Genomic DNA, 21,051 nt, shown 5'->3' on the forward strand with positions numbered 1-21,051 from the left:
GTGAATTGATTCTCATTAACAAGTCATCACTTCAGCTTTTCCATTATGGTAACATCTACTAGCATTAGGATTATTGTAGGGAGGTTTAATGCACTCCCAACCAAATCCTGGCAAATTTACACATATCGCAAAAGTAATCTTCTACCCAAAGTTTTCCCAATATTTCTGGGTTACAGTCTGGAATCAGTGATTATCAATTATTCTAATTTGTAAAACATAACCAGGACCATTCAACTTTCACAGGGTTTGATCATTTACAGGATGTGCCCAGCCCAAGAAATCATTATTGCAGTTTGCATATTTGTACGTCACAAATTACAAGAAACACAATGAAAGAATTCACAGCAATTTGCACTTAGTTACCTAACCTCTAGAGGACGGCAAAGAATACAACCACCTAGTGAAATGTACTGTGCTAGAGAGAGAAATTCTACCAATAGCTCAGTCATTCCTGCCACATAGTGGCAGAAGCTAAAAAGTGTAAGTGCACAGATTCTGGACAAAAGCAGGATTATGTCAGCACCGCAATACCATACTGTGCAGTACTACTGACAACTATTTAACTGGTACATGAATAAAGGCCATATAGGCAAGAGTGGAGAACTGTCAGTACCTGTGGAACTGAACCATACTCTAATATGAGCAAGCGCTATTAAGAAAGCGGTGGAAAAAAGGTGGAAAAAACTCCCACTGAAATGAAAATCAATGCAAACTTCCAGGAGTGGAAATGAATACATTTAAATAAAAGAAACTATATTCATCATCTTCTTCAAAAATGCAAGATTTTCAGATGGAAGAGAATCTGACCTGAAACGTGTTTCAGTGCCAGATCAATATTACTTGGGTTAATCCACCTGTAACTTTCGAAAATAAAGGACTACATATGTTTTTGACATCTATAGATTTGAACTGCACTGCAGTTCAGAAGTGTTTAATTCTTCAGTCTTCAATCAATTTTGGAACTTGGTCATAGCTAACAAAATATGCAAGTTGAGGTGATGAGAGAAAGTAAAAGAATGGCAAACAGTGAACAATCCTCCATACAACCAAGCTGCTTTTTCTGTTTTCTAGCTGTTTCTGTGCTTGTTTTATGTACATTTTATTTAAATTGCTGTACATAGTTCTACTTAATGAGGAAGTAAAACATTAAAAGTTAAAAAAACAAAACCTGCACTTGTGGGTTGTGGCTCAATGAGTTAAACAGTGCATGCTCACTGATGCAACATGGCAATGAGACCAGATTTACTGCTTTCTTACAAATATATTTTTCTAGAAATTACATGAATTTGATTAGTTGCCAGTACAATGCACTTGTCAGACATGACTGGGTGAACATTACTTCACATGACCAAAAGGATTTCTGCTCCACGCATTATTCAAGCCATACCTTCCACATGTCGTCTTACAGTCCATACAGCATTTGGGTTACCAGGCAGTTCTGAAACAGCCATTTCTGATACCTGTCAATGATGAGGGTTTGGGAAGAAAATTAGCACGTTACTGTAAAACAAAGAACTGCAGATGCTGGAAAGCAAACAAAAACAGAAATTGCTGGAGAAACTCAGCAGGTCTGCCTGACATCGATGGAGAGAAAGCAGGGTTAGCATTGAGTCCAGTGACCCTCCTTCAGTGTTCTGAACTTGAAATGTTAGCTCTGCCTTCTCTCCACAGCTGTTGCCAGACCACTGAGATTCTGCAGCAAGTTCTGTTTTTCATCAATGTCACTGCCTGTTTCAAAGGAGCGTTCAAATAACTTGTAGTGGTCAAAGAGGACCAACATGACAAAATGGAGCATATAACTAGGAAATGAGATTCTGACAGAGATGGAAAACAAAGGTTTCAGATTTCCTAATATTTAATCAGAGGAAAATTGTGTTTTCCCAACATAAACAGTTGACAAATGAAAGTTTGTGGAGAGCTCGTGGTCTGCTGAATCAGAGACTTGAAAGTATTCCCCATATTTTTTTTCTGGAGAAGAGACATGAATCACATCATTTAATCAGCAGCACAAACAATGCTCAACCAACCTTAAAACTTTTCTGATTACATAGTTCTGTAACCCCTGCTGTTACTTGTGACCTGGAATGGAAACCTTGATCAAGTTTTCTTCACTGTCCCTAACTTCAAGTCCCTGACACACTGAACCTCACTGCTGCTTCTCAACTGAGATAAGTGAACCAAACAGCACAGATGAAACCTGGGACCTTCCAGTAGGAATGACTCAATTACAGGATGTCTGTATCAACACATGAACCAGGAAACATTGTAGTGGTTGGCCTCCTACAACTCAAAATAATTTAATACATATTATACCTCAAGACCATGCCGCAAGACTCTCAATGATGACCGCGGCCCTCTCCCACAGGCAACGTATAACTGAGGTGTGTCTTCATTAGCCAGATCAGCAATCTGCAGATGATAACATAAGCGATAGCTAAACATCAGTGGCAAAGATAACTGGCATGACAACTTCAGGACAGCTGAATAAGAAAATAAAACTTTCCTCAAATGCCGTTCAGAGAAGAGGCATGAACTCAGATCATTTAGTCACACATCCATGTCAGTCATTGGCTCTGTCAATGTAAACAACTAACTGCGCAAACCCACACAATCCGGTTAAGTAGTTGGTGAAAGAAAGTGTTCAGCTCCAGTAAAGAATGTGGAATTACATTTTCATACCTGGCATGTTAGAATTGGTGAAAGGCTGTCCAGCTCGTCCACCAGTACCAGATTCTTGAGGGGTCGTGGCTGAAAGAAAAATGTATCTCCCTCCTCTAAGGGCATGGCTGAGGAGAACTCTGGCTCATCGTCATCATCTCCTAGATGTGCAATCTGATAAAGGTAACTGGAACACGAAAGGCAGCACTTAGCTTTGTGAAGATTAAGGTGTTCTCTTTTATATAGAAAAATAACATCAACAATTACTGTTTACACTGACTTTGCATTAGTTGATCAGGACGACATCAAGCCACTGATAATTTCACTATAGAATCCCTAGATATGCTTTATATACCCTGTAAAAACTATACTGAGAATTAACAGAATATGACAATCCAATTTCTTATCAAAAACCAGCAATACAATCCAAGTCAGAGACACCGCAGATGTTACTAAAATGAGTTGGTAAATGAGGTGACAGCTCGCACTAGTTCAAGAGTATCTCAGGTTACCTACCTCCTCAAGGGATAATAGGGAAAAGTTGAAGAAAGTTAAAAACAAAAATACATCTAAGAGATTAAAAGTGATGTGTTGCACATTTTAAACTGCTCGCAGGCAAAGGGGTTTCAGGGGAGAGGAGAGGAAAGCACGACCACTGTTGTGACTTGTAATCAAATTCAAAATGTAAAAAACAAACGTAAATACTGGTCAAGAGAAACTGTACGATTGCGATTGATAATTTTTGTTTGGGATGGGTATTGAAAGGCATGGTGCAAAGACAAGCAAATGGAATTGAACTATCAGTCAGCCACATATTACTGAGTGGCGAACAGACTGGAAGAATTTAACAACCTACTTTTCTTGGTAATAAGCAAAGAAAGTGACAGCCACTAAATATAATCATCAAGATGCTCCAAGGTAACTGGTAGAAAGGCTACACGAAGGGTACAAAATATTAGACAATGAATTACAAATGATCTTAAATGCATGACCTGGCAGAATGTTGGAAGCTAATTCAGCAGTAACTCAAACAAAATGAAACTTAAAATACTTCAATGGGTAATATTTACAAAGGGACAGAATGATGATACGGGGCTAACTGGACAGTTCTTTCAGAGGGAACACAAACACAATGAACCAAATGGCCCACCGTACATTTGTGCTGTATCATTTAGTGCCAGAAATACATTTATAAGCCACAATGCTAAATTCTTTACTAATTACATCAAAACAGCCTAATGTGGACTATGTGCTGGCTAAGGCCCAAAAATCTCATGATCAAAGTTAAGGCCACACGCTCTATTTTAGATGCAATACAAATTGATGTGAAGCTGGGTTAAACCTATAAGAGCGGACCTTGAGGCCTCCTAATATACAATGAAGTCCAAATGATTTGTGAAATCATTGGACATTGTCCACGGAATTCCAACAGTTAGCCACTTTCATTAGCCAATAACAGAGCAGCATTGTCAAATATCTTCTAGCAACTACTTAATCATCATCTTGGCCATAAGTCGTAGGACAAAGACGTGGGTAACAAAGAAAATATTTAATCACTGCAAATTCTAATGTGATCAACAGTAAAACGGTCCACACTCACTGGTTGCCAAATTCTGATGCAACAAAGAGGAATCCAGTCTTCAGTACACACATAGCAGTTGACACAGGAACGGTGTCAAAATACTTCAACCTGATTTCAGTCACCTGCAAATATACAGAAAAAAAAAAGAAAATCGCTTTATAAAACAGGGCATCAATGCTGAGAGAGGAAAGGGAGGTATGCATGGAGCACGAAAGAGACAGTGATAAATATAACGAGACTAGAAATAAAAGGAACTGTCATTTTTGTTTCTAAATGCTCCCTCCTCAACACAGCATGAGGAACTAAGAAAGCTCTCCTAACATCTGAGCATTATTTCAAGTCTTTATAGAGTCACTTGTCAAATGAAAACAGGTATTTGGCAAGAAAACAGAAACAAGGCTGTAAAATTAACAAAATTAGAAGTATCCATTATTCCTTTCAAGAAAAATGTAACGCACTCAAAAGTTTACTCATTTTTGTAATTCACAACAAACAATGAGAAGTCACCAATTTTTACTTCCAAAAGAAACTGGAATTTGCAGCAAACAGCTGTTTGTATGATCCAATGTTTTCTAAAAAGTGTCATTAGCTTGAGCTGGCAGTGAATTTTGGACCGTATGACTAAGGAAGGATGCACTGACATTGGAGGGGGCCCAGAGGAGGTTTACAAGAATGATTCCAGGGATGAAGGACTTTTTATATGAGAAATGGTTAAGGACTCTGAGTCTGTACTTGATGAGTTTGGAAGGATAATGTGGGGGCTCTGATTGAAACTTACAGAATACTGAAGTGTCTGGCTACGGTGGACGTGGATAAGATGTTTCCACTGATGGGAGAGACCAGGAATGGAGGGCACAGCCTCATAATGAAGGGATGACCCTTTAGAACTGAGATGAGAAGGAATTTCTTCAGCCAGAGAAAAGCATAAAAACGTTTGCAAAGTTTATTTTCCTACAAAACTTTTAATTATAACTGGTGAGCCACCAAACCAGGATTTCTAATCTGCAGATCTCCTTACCATGTCCTCATCCGTTTCCAGAGTAATTTTGAAGATGTCACCTTGTTCAGTCTGTGCCAGGAAGAAGAACATGGACTTTGTTTTATGCGTGGCAGAGCAGACAAAGATCATTCCTCTCTCAGGGTCATCCAGGTCATTCTGGAAGGGAAAATATCCATATTTAAAATGCAATGTGTAGTATGTTGCGATACAGGACACAAAAACAAAACATGCTCCCATGCCGTGCTTCTATTAGGGATAACTGCATAGTGATTAAGTATAGAAAACCCAGGTAATTTTAACCTTCCAAGCTCAGGGAGCCAGTAGCTAAATGAAGCAAATTCATAACAGACCAGGGGATTAATACTACAAATCTGAAATATATGGAGCCATTTCCTCCCTCAACAAGGATCACGGCAGACCAAACACAAAATAACCAAATCAAATATTCTCTATAAAATGAGGAGACAGAACAGAGGAGAGAGTTAGAATGCTTGGTGGTGTGGTGTAAAGATAACAACCTCTTCCCTCAACATCAGCAAAACGAAAGAGCTGTCATTGACTTCTAGAAGCAAGGTGGAGGGCACCTTCTACATAATTAAAGCTGAGGTGGAGATGGTCAAAAGCATCAAGTTCCTAGGAGTGATGATCACCAACAATCTGTCCTGGACCACCCTAGTTGATGCAATGGTCAAGAAAGCACAACAATGCCTCTACTTCCTCAGGAGGCTAAAGAAATTCAGCATGTCTGTAAAGACACTTACCAATTATTATAGATGCACCAGAGAAAGCATTCTATCTGGATGCATCGTAGCTTGGTATGGCAACTGCTCTGCCCAGGACTGTAAGAAACTAGAGCGTTGTGAACACAGCCCAGTCCATCACGCAAGCCAACCTTCTATCAACTTCATCAATACTTCTTGCTGTTTCAGGAAGGTAGCCAACATAATCAATAATATAGTTCAATAAGCTGTGAAATTCTCAACTCATCTGAGAATTCGAGAAGTGTTACATACAATACAACTGAAATATTTTTGAGCCTTAACTATGAATGTTATATTTCAGCCTATCAGCATACTGCAAGAATGCATTAAGTTAACCAATTTCTTACCCTCCTCCTGGGGATGGGGCATCGGATGTCTGGCTGGTCCCCAAAGTTTTTATAAGTGATATAGTTCTCAGAACAGATGAGTACACCACTTGGTCCATCAGAGCCTCCTGGAACTGAAGTAGAGAGAGATTTCAACTTAAATATTTCAATCAAGGACAGAGTCTCCTATTTTAATTTTAAAATATGCACAGGATAAAGATTTTTTTCTAAAAAAAGGAAGTAATTTAAGATAAATGGACAAGAAATTAATACAGAAACTTGGAGAAACACACAGCAGACCCTTCAGTATCTAAAGGGGCAGGTTAACATTTTGAGTACAGACCATGGGTCAGAGTTCCATAGCTGCCTTGTCTGAATGCCATAAATCAGTAGGTCAATGATTTCCTTAAGATTTTCCATTTTCAAATTGTGAGGTTGAATATAGCTTTGAGCTGAACCATATTGATCTTACTAAAGGAGTTAATGAGAATGAAGAGGTAGCCTTTGAGAGGAGTCCTTGTAAAAAAAAGTCATTATGTATCCTAACACAGTCTGTATTTCACCAAAAGCACAGACCACATACCTGTAATTAGGAAGTTGCCATGCTCCTCCAGAGGCTCACTGTACTTTCTCACAACATGGTTCAGACCCAGATCCAACTCGTAGAATGTCAACGTCTGTTGAGTGTTAGCAGCTGCTTCACCAGTGGGATCACTATCTGCCTCCTACAAATAGAAGGAAACCTCCAGTTTATTTAAGACTGCAAAATCTTAGCTAAACTTGTTATAAAGATGCTTCACCATAATTAATGTGGACAACAGGTAAGAGGGGCCAGGACTCATGTTGTTTTTCTCCTCATCACATCATGTTGAGAATGTTCCACTGTTGGAGAATGTCTGATACAGTGAATTCAATGAAGATTAATATACTTATCACAAACACCATCTATCATCAAAAGCAGCTAGTATTTATACAGTATCTTTGACAGAGAAACATCAAGCAAGTGGAAAGCTTATGGACTGCTGAATCAGAGAACTAAAACTTTCCCCAAATATTTTTCGGAGAAGAGACATGATTCACATCATTTTATCAGCAGTAGAACCAAGCTTGATCCACTCCTCACTAGGTATCCCTACACAGGGCAAGGCCGGGGTCACTGAACTGCCATCAGGAGTGGAAGCCTTGACCAAATGAGTGTAGAGGGTTAAAGGTTTGGAAGAGAGTTAGAGGAGGTGGGCAATGTTAATTCAATTAAAGTACTTACACAATCACCAAGAGTTGGTGCTGTTGGAATCTGCTATTGGTATTAGATTACAAACTGCAAGCAATAGCATAAGCAAAAAATACCTAATTTGATGTTGAACCAAACTATCAATTTCAGGTTCAATTCAAGTCTATTGTGAGATAGCTCAACCAGGTCCAGTGATTTGTGATAATGCCTCAGACTCCGGATCCACAGAATTTCAAAACAGTTTCACCACCTGTCTCTAGTATATTTAAAGCTCATTCTAGAATGTTACAATAGTTATATCCAATAACATCAATGCGCCAAAACGAGGAAAATACCTCATAGTCCATCTCAAGACAAGCAAACATAGGATTTTCAAACCCCACGTCCACGCCGACCACATGATACACCAATGTATTTGCTTTGTGTGCTTCCAGAGGGGAGGAGATGGTGAGGCGAGCAGCAGCATCTCTGTTCAGAATGTAGACCAGCTTTTGCTTTTCAATGGCACCTGAAACAAATCATGGAAGATATGGAACCACAGAGCACAATAATTACACAATTTGCTCCTTAAAAATATACATAGCTTCCCAAAGGTGTGGTGACAGCTGGAATACTGCTGAGCTATATGTACTAACGCGTTCTGTCTGTTCTATACCATTAGTCAGTCTCATCAAGCAAGCAATTGATTTGTTTTGGGTAGGTGAAATTTCGTTTTTGATGATTGTAAATAAAAGTTATGTAGAGTCATACAGCATGAGTGCTGGACTACATTGGGCATAAGGGACGGTGTAGCAATGATTTAGAGAGAGTGGTAAGATGCGATGTAGAATAGGCAGCTGTGCAGTTTGCTAATTCGACAGCAGTTGGAGCAAAAGAGGAAATGTTTGAGGAAATGTCAAATATGCCAGTTACATACGAAGATGTGTGTGTGTTTACAGCTGCTGCTTCACTATGTTGCCAACAATGGGCAACTCCAGAATGCTATCACTTGGCCAAATGCTCAACCAGACTTAAAGAGGGCACAGGGACCAATAATGCTGATCTACACTTTGATTCTTCCGTGTTCTTCTAGCCACAGCAAGTAGTAGAACTGGGATAATATTGGACACGAGCGGCACCACTAGGGTGGTGATAGGTAGTTAACGAGGCAAGTTTAGAATGATAGGGCGAGAAAACTCACTACACCTTGCAGACAGAAAAAAAGTGTTCATGGAACTCGACAGAACTGATCATATTATATTCGGCTTTATGCATCCAATGCATATGTAGAGACTGAAGGAAATGAAATGACCAGCATTAACATATTGTTCTGTGAATTAATAATAATTTCTTTTTAAACCATGTACATCAGGTAATAATGTAACTTGCAACTGCAAATGATAAAACCAACAAACATTCGAGAGAAATTTAAAGGGGGATATTTGGAGAAATTATATCCCTAGTACACTACCTGGCTGGCTCACGATAATCATGTGACCTTTCCATGTGCTGTATGTGCCTTTGCATGCAAGTAATCAGAGCCATTGAGCACACCACTTTGAACAATGACCACGTTGCAGAATACCGCCATTCAGTCCGTAAGCATGACACTGAGTTTAAGGTTGTACGCCAAATTAATTCAGCACCTTATTCTCATGCTCAGAATTCTGACCTTGGCCTACTGCAGTGTTCCAGCAAAGCTCAGTGCAAGCACAGTAATTAGTCTATTTGCCCCTTAAAAACATTTCCAGCTTCCCCAGAGACATGGTGGATACATGCACATCTGGAATAATGCTAAGCCGCAAGTACTACATGTTTTTCTGCTTTGCATCGTTAGTCAGTCTCATCAAGGATTATTGCTGCTGTCCTCAATGTCCCCAACTTATCAGGATCAGGGAGGCAAAGAGAAATTATCTAGGCTTCCCAAATCTGATTGCCGTACCTTGCTGCAAAATGCAAATGGTTTTCCAGTGGATCTACTTCAAAATGCTAAGTGATACCTTTCCGTCAAGCGGCTCTTATGGGGCAGTGATAGTGTAGCTACCTCAGAGCCTGGAGACCTGGCTCAAGTCTCACCTGCTCCAGAGGTGTATAATAACATCTCTGAACAGGTTGATTAGAAAATATAGATATCTTTGGTCAATTAAACAGATTGCTCAGATTTAAGTCATTTATCCACGGGTATCAACATGTACGGGATTCCAGACAGTTAAATAGGAGGTAAAATATAGATCAGTCATAATCTAACTTAACGGTAAAGAAGCCTTGAGTCAATGAATGGTGTGCTCCTTTTCTTCTGTACAGCATCAATCATTGCATTTACTCTACTACTCACCTATCATAACAGCACGACCTTTTGGATCAACTGCCAGGTACTGCCCAGGTACAATACGCCGACATCCACTCTTGCCAAAGGTTTCCTGATGGACCTTATCAAAAATATTCTTGGATGGCTGATACTCCAGAATAACAATCCTACCAGAGTCACTACCCACTACGATGTAATCTGTGAAGAAAAAAAATTAATATTGCTTGCAATGTATTTAAGCAGATAAACTGGAATGATTATATCAAGAGAAACTTAGAGTGCAGTTATAGAATCACAGAATCCCTACAGTGCAGAAAGGAGGCCATTCATCCCATCGAATCTGCACCAATCCTCCAAACAGCATGCCATCCAGACACAGCCCCCAACCTATGCTTGTAACCCCACATTTACCATGGCTAATCTCCCTACCCTGCACATCTCTGGAAACTAGTTGCTCCAGGAGATTGGATCCTTCAATATAGCAACACTACAGGACTAGTGATCCAGAGGGTTGGGCTCCTGAACAATATTTCAAAATCCCACTGCAACTGCTTCAGAACACAAATTCAACTGTAATTATCTCTAAACAAAGAAAAAACACTAAAATGTGATCCCAAAGCTTTCAGACAAAAGTCAAATTGGTTCACTTGTGTTTTAGGGGGAAAAAAATGACCAAAGAAATAAAACTTTTGAGAGAAATATTAGGCAATTACAAGCAATATCAAGACACACTGCAGAGGTTTTGTTAAATATCTAAAAAGAAAGAAGCCAAAGTGAACACAGGCCCCTTGGAGACAAGGCTGGAGAAATGATAATGGGGAACCAAGAAACGGCAAAGGACTTGAATAAATACTTTGCCATCTTCGTTGTAGAAGATACTAAGAGGCATTCCAAAATTACTACATAATCAAGGGGCAGAAGGGAGAAATAAACATAGTCACTACCATTACAGAAAATTGTGATAAGAGTGTTACGTTCCTAGACTCGATGGAATGAATACAAAGATATTAAAGGAAGTAGTTACACAGAAAGTGAATGCAACAGTGGTAATCTTCCAGGAATCCCTACATTTTGGAAAAGTCCCAGAGTGTTAGAAAACTACCTAAAGGGGAGGAGACAAGAAAGTCAAATATCGGTCAGTTAGCTTAACACCTGTTATTATGAAAACTTTAGAGTCAATTATAAAGAATGCAATAATGAAGCATTTAGAAATGCACATGATCAAGCTGAGTCAGCATAGCTTTATGCATGAAGGGGACATTATGCCTGAAAAATTTACTAGAATTCTTTGAGCAGACAAGCAGGATAAATAAAGGAGAAGCAGTGGATGTAATATCTTTGGATTTGATAAGGTACCACAGAGTAGGCTACTCAATAAAACAAGATGTCATCATGTTGGGAGGTAGCATAGCAGCATGGATAGAGGACTGGCTAACTAATAGAAGAGTCTGCAGAGGGATACAGACAGATGAAGCAAAGGGCCCAAATCTGTTCAGAGTATTCCAGCCTTGGTGTGACTAATGTCTTGTATAGTATTAACAAAAGCTTCTTACTATCTGAAATGAAGCTTAGTTCAAGATCCCTACCACTACAGAACTTCAAAGTAATTGATTGCTCAGTTGCTTTAAGACCACTGAAAAAACCTGCTAAGGCGCTTTACAAACCTAAGTCTTTTTATATTCTCTGTATATTTGGGCCACATTTATAAAATGAAATGGGCAGGGGAATGGGTCTGGGTGGGATGCTCTTCAGAGTGGTAGTGTGGACTTGTTGGGCCGAATGGCATGTTTCCACACTGTAGGGATTCTATGATGATTCTACGACGATTCTACGACGATGATTATTCTTCATTCCCCGCTGAAATAAAGGCAAACATTGCATTTGCCTTACCTATTACCCGCTGAACTTGGCTGCAAGCATTTTGTTCATTCACAAGGTCTCCAAAATCCCCCTCTTCTGTGGTTTTATGCAGTCTTTCTCCATTTAAATAATATTCAGCTCCCTTACTCTTCCTGCCAAGTGCATAGCCTTACAGTTTTCCACAATCCACCTGCCAAGTTTCTGACTCCTTGGCCCATCTATAATCCCTCTGCAGGCTGTCATCCTCACCAATCACCTTTCCACCTAATTTTGTGATATCTGCGAAGTTAGCTACAGCACATTCACTTTCCTCACCTACGTATTAACATATATTGCAAATAACTGCCCAACACTGATCCCTGTGGCTCTGTCTATTTGTTGAGACAATCCTTTATCCACCCAAACGCACTACCCCCCCAACACTTTATTCGTGGTACCTTATCGAACGTCTTTTCGAAATTCAAATACATTACAGCTACTGATTGCCCTTCATCTGATCTACATGTTATTTCCTCAAAGAGCTGCAATAAATTTGTCAGGCATGATTTCCCCTTCATGAAGGCATGTTGACTTTGCTCAATTATCTGTATTTAGAAGCTTGGAGTTTACAACAGACTCTTAACAGATGGTAAGGTAACTGGCCTATACTTACTATTTTGACTCTCTCACTTTTTGAATAAGGGGGTGTTACATTGCTGTTTTCCAATCGTCTGGAACTTTTTCAGAATCTGAAGATACTTGAAAGTTTACTTACTACCAGTGCAGGCACTGTCTTTGCAGCTACTTCCTTTAAAATCCTAGGATGCTGTCCATCAGGTTCAGGGAACTTATCAATCTTTGTCCCATTAGTTTCCCTATAACTTTTCCTCCCATATTAGTTACTATGTACATTTCTACATCCTTCCCACCCCAGCTTTTAGCCCCTTGAATTTCAGTACTTTGGTAATGTCAGTATCATCTTCTATAAAGATTGATAAATTAGTTGTTCAACTCTTCGGCCATTTCCTGGTTCCCTGTTATTCCCCAGCCTCATTCTCTGAGGGGCCCACATCCACTGTTGCCTCTCTCTTCCTTTTTATATCTGAAGAAGTTCTTACTGCCTGTTTTATATTACTTGCTCATTTGCCCTCAGTTCATTTTCTCCCTCTTTTTGTTTTGGTTATCTTTTGTTGGCCTTTAAAACCTTCCCACTCCTGTGGTTTAGCACTAATCTTTGCACCAATGTATGTTTCTTCCCTTCAATTTGATATTGCCCCCAATTTCCCTTTAACTGTGATCAGTTTAACCACTCCCAGAGTCCTTCTTTCTCACTGGGATATCTCTTTGCTGTGAATCAGGTTTTTTATAAAAATGTCTGCCCATGTTCAACCATTTTTTTCTGTTAAACTCCTTTCCCAGTCCACTTCAGCCAACTCTGCACTCGTTCCCATGTAAATCACTCTTATTTAAGTTTAGCACAGCTGCTTCTGACCCAAGTTTCTCACCCTGAATGCTAAATGCTGCCATGTTACGGCCATTGTACCCTCCGGGACCTCATTACACATTCAATTAATTTAAGGGGAGGCAATGGCCTAGTGGTATTATCGCTGGACTGTTAATCCAGAGACTCGGATAACATTCTGGGGTCCCGGGTTGAAATCCCGCTACAGCAGATTTTGAATTTTTAGAATTTGAATTCTATAAAATATCTGGAATTAAGGATCTAATGATGACCATGAACCCATTGCTGATTGTCGGAAAAAACCCACCTGGTTCACAAATGTCCTTTAGGGAGGGAAACTGCCATCCTTACCTGGTCTGGTATACATGTGACTCCAGGCCCACAGCAAAGTGTGGTTGACTCTGAACTGCCCTCTGGGTAATTAGGGATGGACAATAAATGCTGCCTAGCCAGCGACATCCTCATCTCGTTCATGAATAAAAAAACCTAAGTGCAATTCCTGGTTGAATCCAAAACATATTATTCCAGGAAACTATCCCGAATACATGCTATGAATTCTTCTGAGTGGCTACTTCTGCTAATTTGTTTTCCTAATCTACATGAAGTTTAAACTGACCCATGATTAGTGTACTGCCTTTGATAAAAATGCCCTCCCAATGGTCCAAGTTATTCTCTGTCCTAGAGGACAGCTACTGTTGGGGGAGGCCTTTACATTACTCCCACCTTTGTCTTCTGATTCTTCCTCTTGTTACTTCTTACTTCCACTCATAAGGATTCTACGTAATCTGATCCAAGATAAATTTCCTTATAACATACTAATCCATCTTATACTAACAAAGCCATCCCACCACACTCCCCCTCCTGTCTGTCCTTTCAAAATGGAACATACCCTTGAATGTTTAGTTTCTTACATTCTACTACTGCAGTCTGAATCTGAATGCAGGAGTTAAAGGTTGCGATATGCAGGATATTCAGAATAGCTGCTGAAATGCTAAAAACAATCTAAATAAGGTCAAGGTTACATATTAAAATTGTCATCAAGAGAAAGACTAACAATATCATGTACCTTTTGTGGAATGATTTTGGACTCTAACTTCATGATTACAGTGTTTTAAATGATCAGATTAGCACATTAAACAAATCAATTTTATTTCCTAGAAATTAATTATCCAAAATAATTGGAGCTGGTGCACAGCCTGCAATTGTTTTTCTATAAGCCCCACCTACCACATGCTTTAATACCACAGATCAAGTTTTCATGCATCTTCAAAAAGGATTTGGATACAGCATTTGGGGCTAAATGGATAAAAGGATATGGGGAAAAGTTGGACGAGGCTACCAAGTTGGATGATCACAATGAATGGTGGATCAGGCATGAAAAGCCGAATGGCCTACTCTGCTTCTATTTTCTATTTTACGTCCAGCCTCATCAAAAACTATTTTGTTTGCATAACTATAAATGCATGAAGCCACAATTAAACAACCTTTTGATGATTTTGATGAACCACAATCTGTGGACAGTCCCACACACAGAATACACTCAATTCACAAAACACCGATGAGTGTAGCCCTAAACTACGCAAAAGCAAGAGGAATCTGACTCTAACTGCGAAACTGAACAGAATTAATTGAGCTCAATCAGAACAACACACATGAATCCACCAACTTGCCATTAGGAATAACATCTTAAGAAGTGTTCTTGCTCCTGATGTAGGAAAAGCATTTATCAAAGAAGACTGAATCACGCTGAGGTGTGATTCCATTCATAGTCAAACAGTTCCCTGTCATTTGCTGTCCAGGATTGCATACAGCAAATAGCCACATGAGGAGGCACCTAAGGGATGCACATGCTGGGAAAAGTACCCTCGGGCAGTTTTGACATTTGGAAGTCAATGGTGTCATTTTAATTTGCTAAAATAACCAACACATTTATAGAATTTCTTACCTTTGGTACCTCCAGTTAACCTGAAGGCCATCAAAGAACGAATTATCCCAAAGGCCTCCACTGTCAGCAATGTATGAACTTTTCCGGTATTTGCATCTGGACGGAGCAACTCCAAGATCTTTCCCCTAGACACAACAATCTCCTGCATTTTGGTGCCTATAGTAAATGCACAAGCATCAAATCAGAAGGACATTACTAACACAATCGACTCTGCCCATTCCATGAAGGTATTATTAAAAAGTTACACAAAGTTTGCAAATAACGCACTGGGACAAAAACTGTTAAATAACAATTAATGGTGCTGGAACCCATATTTATCTTACATAAATCACACGTAGTTTAAAAAGTACAGAGGAAAAGAATCTCTGCAAATCATTGATTAAACTTCAACTGGAACATTGCATCCAATTCTGGTTTGCGCACTTTAGGAAGGTCTACTAGAATAGGGCAGCAGCCAATTTATGAGAAAATGTATAAAAAAAGTTGCTGCCACCAACGGCAAACTGCTATGGCTACTTCAAGTTTACTTCCCGCTGCTTTGAGAGGTCTCAATGACTTCCCGTCTTCACAAAGCCAGCTAGATGTTCTGTACTTGCGGCTCCTTTAGGCTCAAAAGCCAGGCTGCCCATCACAGCTCGCGAATTGGCCAAGAAAATAGCCAAGTACTTGAACAGGAAAAGCTACAAGGAAAGGACAAGTCGCATGGAACTTATCAAAAGATGCTATCAAAGTCAAGTAGATCAAATAGCTGACTAGTCAAGATTCTGGTCACTATACAATGAGTGATAATTTTACATTTCAAACAGTAACTTGTGGTTTCAGCTCCCATTCCTTTCTGAGATACCCTGGCCTATATATTTCTACCACCAGAGATTCAGAGAAAAGATTGTGAACTATCTTTTTTTTCTGAGAACATGGGGAGAAAAGTCTTTTACAAAGAAACAATTTATCAAGCATTTCCTTTAATTTCTAAAATGGATAAGATTAAATAGGATCTGATCGTTGGTTTGGTGTTATTCCAAATTATTCAGCAAGCATTCACTGTCTATTTGCTAAAAAGAATCATACAGCACGGAAACAGAACATTCAGTCCAACTAGTCCATGCCAAACACAATTCCAAACTGAACTGGTTCTACCTGCCTGCTCCTGGTTCATATCCCTCCAAGACTTTCCTATTCAGAAACTTATCCAAATGTCTTTTAAACGTAATTATACCCATAGCCACCAATTCCTCAGGAAGTTCATTCCACAGCAAACCACCCTCTATAAAAATCTCTCTCCTCTCACCTTAAAAATGTGCCCCAGAGTCTTGAAATCCCCCATCCTAGGGAGAAGACAACTACCAATAACCCTATCTATACTCCTTGTTATTTTATAAACTTCTACAAGGTAAGCCCCTTCTGAGGGAGGGTCACCAGACCTAAAACATTAACTCTGATTTTCTCTTCAGAGATGCTGCCAGACCTGCTGAGCTTTTCCAGCAACTTCTGTTTTTGTTCCTGATTTACAGCATGCACAGTTCTTTTGATTTTTATTAAGCTCCTAAACCGGTTAGGCTCCAGTGAAAAAAGTCCCAGCCTATCCAGCCTTTCTTTATAACTCATGTTATATGGATCTGCTTGATGCAGAGGTGCACTATATATATCAGCCAATAAGAAACCCACACTTTCAGAAGTCTCTGATCTTGCAGATAGAGTCAATCAGGCCATGTTAAAGTGAGAGAAGTCCGCTTTGGCTCAGTGGTCACATGTTTGCTCATGTCAGATTCAACATCTACTCCGGATTTAAGTACATAATCAAAGTTAGCATTTTGGCATCGTACTGAGGAAATGCTGAACTGGCAAAGGTGACAAGACATTAAACCAAGGTCCCATCTGTCTTCTCACCCTACATCACTAAAACACCTGCCTAATTACTGACACATATTGTTCATGGAAATGTCTTGTATGCAAGTCGGCTGCCAATTTCTTACAACTGCATAAAGTGCACAATTAAAAGAGACTATTACAAAAGATTTCTTAATGCCAGTCCACGGGGACAGACTGACCTAACTACTCAGGGTAAGATTGAGCTCATCGGGCTTGCCACAGTTCACTGACCCTTGAAAGGAAATGGTTAAGTGCAGCACCTACAGGAGAGGATGGAAGAAAATTTACAGGAAACATAGCACGATGAAATTCTGAACAGACTTTAGTTTCAGAAAGTTAAGTGAAACATAATTAACAGCAGAAGCCAAATCAATGTGTTCCAATTGCAGTTCCTCACCTGAAAAGTTCCCATGAATGGCATGCGATATGCCAGTTGCTCTCTGCAGAGTCAGGTTATACAAAAACATGATTGCATTGGCTGTGTATTCACCAAGTATAAAAGGTCACGTCCAACTTCTAGCATTAAAGACTGGCTGCTAACGTAAAAGAAAAAGAAACAAATGAGCAGCTATATAAATCCTGAAGTTCATACAATCAACCAAAGCTTAACAAGACAGAAGCAGAATGCAACAGATATTTGAGTGAGACCCCTTTTTAAAATTTGCCTTCAGTTCAAATCCATACTTACTGATCAGCCAATACATATTTTTGCAATCAACTAAAAGTCAGTAATTTGGCTCTCACACTACAACTTCAAGAGATAGCAAATCTACAAATCAAACACATTCAGTTTTGAAAAGAAAATGTCACCTTAATCCCAGTTTGGGAACAACTTTCTCCCACGAAAACACCACCCTAAAACATAATGATAGGATAGGAAAGATCTAAAATAAGCCATCACCACAAAAATACAGGGTGAAGGGAGATTCAAAACTCCAGCTGTAGCTTTCTGAAGCATTAAGTTCAAAGAGCTGCATCTATCCTAAATTGGTTGACCCCAACCAGAGCAATAAATGAGGAGTAATGATGGTCCTGGGTATGAAAAGGAAAATACATCTGTCTCCACACCACTGCTTCTTATTTAATTTATCCCTGCTTGAAAAAAAAAGTCAGGTTGCAGAAACAGCAGGATAACGCAACATACTGGCTCTCAAAAGCTCACATGACAAATGGCCACCTGGGTGACAGAGTGGAAGACCAGAAATGGAGCAACATAGAAACATGAAACAAATTCAGGCAAGATTAGTAAATGTCAGCTTGAAAGCTTGGGTTGGGAAACTGACTTGAATTGCCAGCTTTATAACAGTTTAATAAATTGACACTCCACAAATACCAAACAGATTTCGAAGGTAACATACCTGACTCCACCAGGGGGCAAGGGCAAGTATGCAACAAAGACACACAACCAAACATATACTTGAATAAAAAGCAAAGAATTCTAGTTACAAACCAAACTCGCGAGGAAATAATTATAGCCGCACAACAATAGAAACCACAGCAAAACTCACTGTTTTGCAGATTCCAACATTATCTGTCAACATAAACAGGCCTGCCTCAAAAAAGCACTGACTAAGAAATATGGATACAAGACAGTGTGGAGTTGGAGGAACACAGCAGGCTAGGCCATCAGAGGAGCAGGAAAGTTGACGTTTTGGGTCAGGACCCTCCTTCAGAAAATGAAGAAACGATCCTAAACGTCAACCTTCCGGCTCCTATGCTGCTGCCTGGCCTGCTGTGTTCCTCCAGCTCCACAACGTGTTATCTCTGACTTCAGCATCTGCAGTTATTACTATCTTTGACTAAGAAACGTACTATATCTACTTAGGGGATGCCGATAGGTATTCAAAACTCTAAATGTTTCAACAAAATTGCTCATCATGGTTAAATGTAAAAAATTCATTGCACATGCCAAGAGGAAAGCTAGCTGCTACATTATATCCTGTTTGGAAAATCAGACATCTTTAACGATTCCGACCACAATTTTAATTAAATGCACACAAGGTTAACAGTTTTGAGAATTTAAAGTTAACACAATGCAAGCACAGATCTCATACTCTAAATGTGACATACACAAAGTCTAAAATCTAATGTTTACGCCATTACAGGAATCAAGGGGAATTCTGTATTTGGTACTGATTTTACATTTATCTGTCTACAAATCTATTCCAGCCACAACTAATCTGTATCAATAAAGGTCTCACACTGCATAAAATGCATAAATTCTGCCAAGTCTTCAATAGATCCATTGTTCTATTCTAACCTTCAAGTAGCAACATTGATGATGAGATCCAATATATTACTTGATGACAGCTTTATTTGAGTAATAGGCATGGATCCCTGCAAGGTTAGAAGAATGAGAGATGATCTAATTAAAATATAGAATTCAGAAGTGCCTTGATAGGGGAGATGGGGAGACTGTGTTTCTGCTGGCTGGAGAATCTGGAACACAAAGTCAGTCTCACAATTAAGAGAAATTTCTTCACTGAGGGCTAAGAATCTTTATAATTCTCTGCCCCAGAACTTGAATACCAAGTTGCTGAGTGTATCCAAGAAAAAAAAAATCAATAGATTGTTGGGTACTGCACAATGACCGGCAGAGCAGGAGACAGTAAGGACTGCAGATGCTGGAAGTCTGAGTCAATAGACGTGGAGGTGGACAACACAGCGGGTCAGACAGCATCAGAAGAGCAGGAAAGTCAACGTTTTGGGCTGAAACTCTTCGTCAAGACTGGGGAGGGGGAGGGGGAGGGGAGCCGAGCCCAGAAGTAAATAGCAGGAAGTGGGGCTGCAGAAAGGTAGACAGGCACTTGAAGGGTCCAATGGCCACCAAGTTTTCTTATTCATATTCTTATATGAATGCCATTTTATGTAGAATCAAGGAGTCTGGCCTTGCAGCCAGCTCAGCATCCACAATACTAATCTCAAGTACCCTAATTCCAATAGCAGATTCATCAACCTAGAACTTTTTCTTGGCAAACATCCCCAAATTCAAACTGAAAGAACTCTGTTGCAAATACAACTTAAACGTTGACCTCCTCTGTCCCCCAGCGATCAGCCACAGTCCAAGGACCGTTCTCCCTCATGCCATCTTCAACCAGCTGAACAGCGGACACAGCAGAAAGCGGATTAACATATGAACTCACAACCACCCTTCCCTAACTTAAGGGTTTGGATTGGGAAAAATAAGTGTAATAGATCCATCTTATGGCCATATTTAAGACGTGCATCTGGCAGATTATGGCTCACAATGGGCACCTGGTTAGCAGAAGCCACTTCCTAACATTTCGCAAATCCACATGTTTCTTATTTTATTCAGTGATGAGGATGCTCAGCACAAGAGGTGGACAAGTGAAGCCTATAAATTGCATGAAGTTTCACAGTGAACCGAGGCTGCAGCGCCACTCATTTCGATCCCTAATTGTGCGCTGGCAGGTTTTGCTCCAGTTCCCTCTCTTTTCAGATTTAACACGGCTAGCTAAGTTGCGCATGGCAGCGGGCAATTTACCTGAAGATGTTTTAAAAAGAAATTGCCGCCACTATCGGCAAACTGCAGCAGCTACTTCAAGTTTACCTGCACCTCCATAGAGAGGCCTCACCGACTTCCCGCCTTCGTAAAGCGAGCAGGACGCCCTGCACCCGCGCATCTTTTAGGCCCGAAAGCCAGCCTGCCCGCCGTGGCTCAACAAACAGCCACGGGGAACCATCGAAAGGCAATATTGGTAAAATCAGCACCGCCCGAGCTCCCGGAGTCAACATAAGCCGCGCTACCTGATGTAGAACGCAGGATGCCACCGATATCCCCTCACATTGTTCGCTCCATCTTCCTCAATGTCACCGACCCCGCTGCTCCCGGCCTGGGGTCCTTGCTGAATAGGTGGCCAACTCAGGGGCCTGTGCACTGTGTGTCGGGAGAAAATAATCGAATGAAACAACACCGGACCTCCAACTCTGAAATATATATTTATTTAATAACCAATTTTACAAATACAATTGCAAGACAGATTGATGTATAATATATTTTCAGGCACTCGTTTAGACAGTGCCCCAGAACGCTAAATTGCCTACTCTACAACATAGAGACATACAGCAAG

At 40.0% G+C, this 21,051-nt stretch overlaps 1 protein-coding gene across 2 annotated transcripts; it reads right to left on the reverse strand.

Moving 5' to 3' along the window:
• Window positions 1–29: 29 nt before the first annotated feature.
• LOC125485054 (splicing factor 3B subunit 3) lies at window positions 30–20,851 on the reverse strand. 2 transcript variants are annotated; one of them, XM_048606033.1, is made up of 12 exons: window positions 20,729–20,839; window positions 17,358–17,493; window positions 15,092–15,247; window positions 9,873–10,043; window positions 7,894–8,066; window positions 6,911–7,052; window positions 6,349–6,461; window positions 5,259–5,396; window positions 4,259–4,362; window positions 2,680–2,845; window positions 2,314–2,409; window positions 30–1,460 (listed from the first exon to the last, which is right to left on the reverse strand). In XM_048606033.1, the coding sequence occupies exons 2-12, from the start codon at window positions 17,425–17,427 to the stop codon at window positions 1,377–1,379; spliced, it is 1,413 nt and encodes a 470-aa protein (XP_048461990.1). In that variant the 5' UTR covers window positions 17,428–17,493; window positions 20,729–20,839; the 3' UTR covers window positions 30–1,376. The 2 variants fall into 2 exon arrangements, with proteins under 2 accessions (XP_048461990.1, XP_048461989.1); XM_048606032.1 differs by having other exon boundaries at window positions 31–1,460; window positions 17,358–17,496; window positions 20,729–20,851.
• Window positions 20,852–21,051: the final 200 nt, after the last annotated feature.

Source organism: Rhincodon typus, chromosome 15 (assembly GCF_021869965.1).
Source record: "Rhincodon typus isolate 14 chromosome 15, sRhiTyp1.1, whole genome shotgun sequence".
Taxonomy (NCBI): domain Eukaryota; kingdom Metazoa; phylum Chordata; class Chondrichthyes; order Orectolobiformes; family Rhincodontidae; genus Rhincodon; species Rhincodon typus.

What these genes read in the sequence shown, in the direction of transcription:
- LOC125485054 (XM_048606033.1), bottom strand. Translation starts at nt 17,427, where the DNA reads ATGTTTTTGTATAACCTGACTCTGCAGAGAGCAACTGGCATATCGCAT. An exon ending in CATTCATGGGAACTTTTCAG is followed by an intron (nt 15,248 to 17,357) that starts GTGAGGAACTGC and finishes CATTTACTATAG; the next exon opens with GCACCAAAATGCAGGAGATT. An exon ending in GCATCAGAATTTGGCAACCA is followed by an intron (nt 2,846 to 4,258) that starts GTGAGTGTGGAC and finishes TTCGTGTTCCAG; the next exon opens with TTACCTTTATCAGATTGCAC.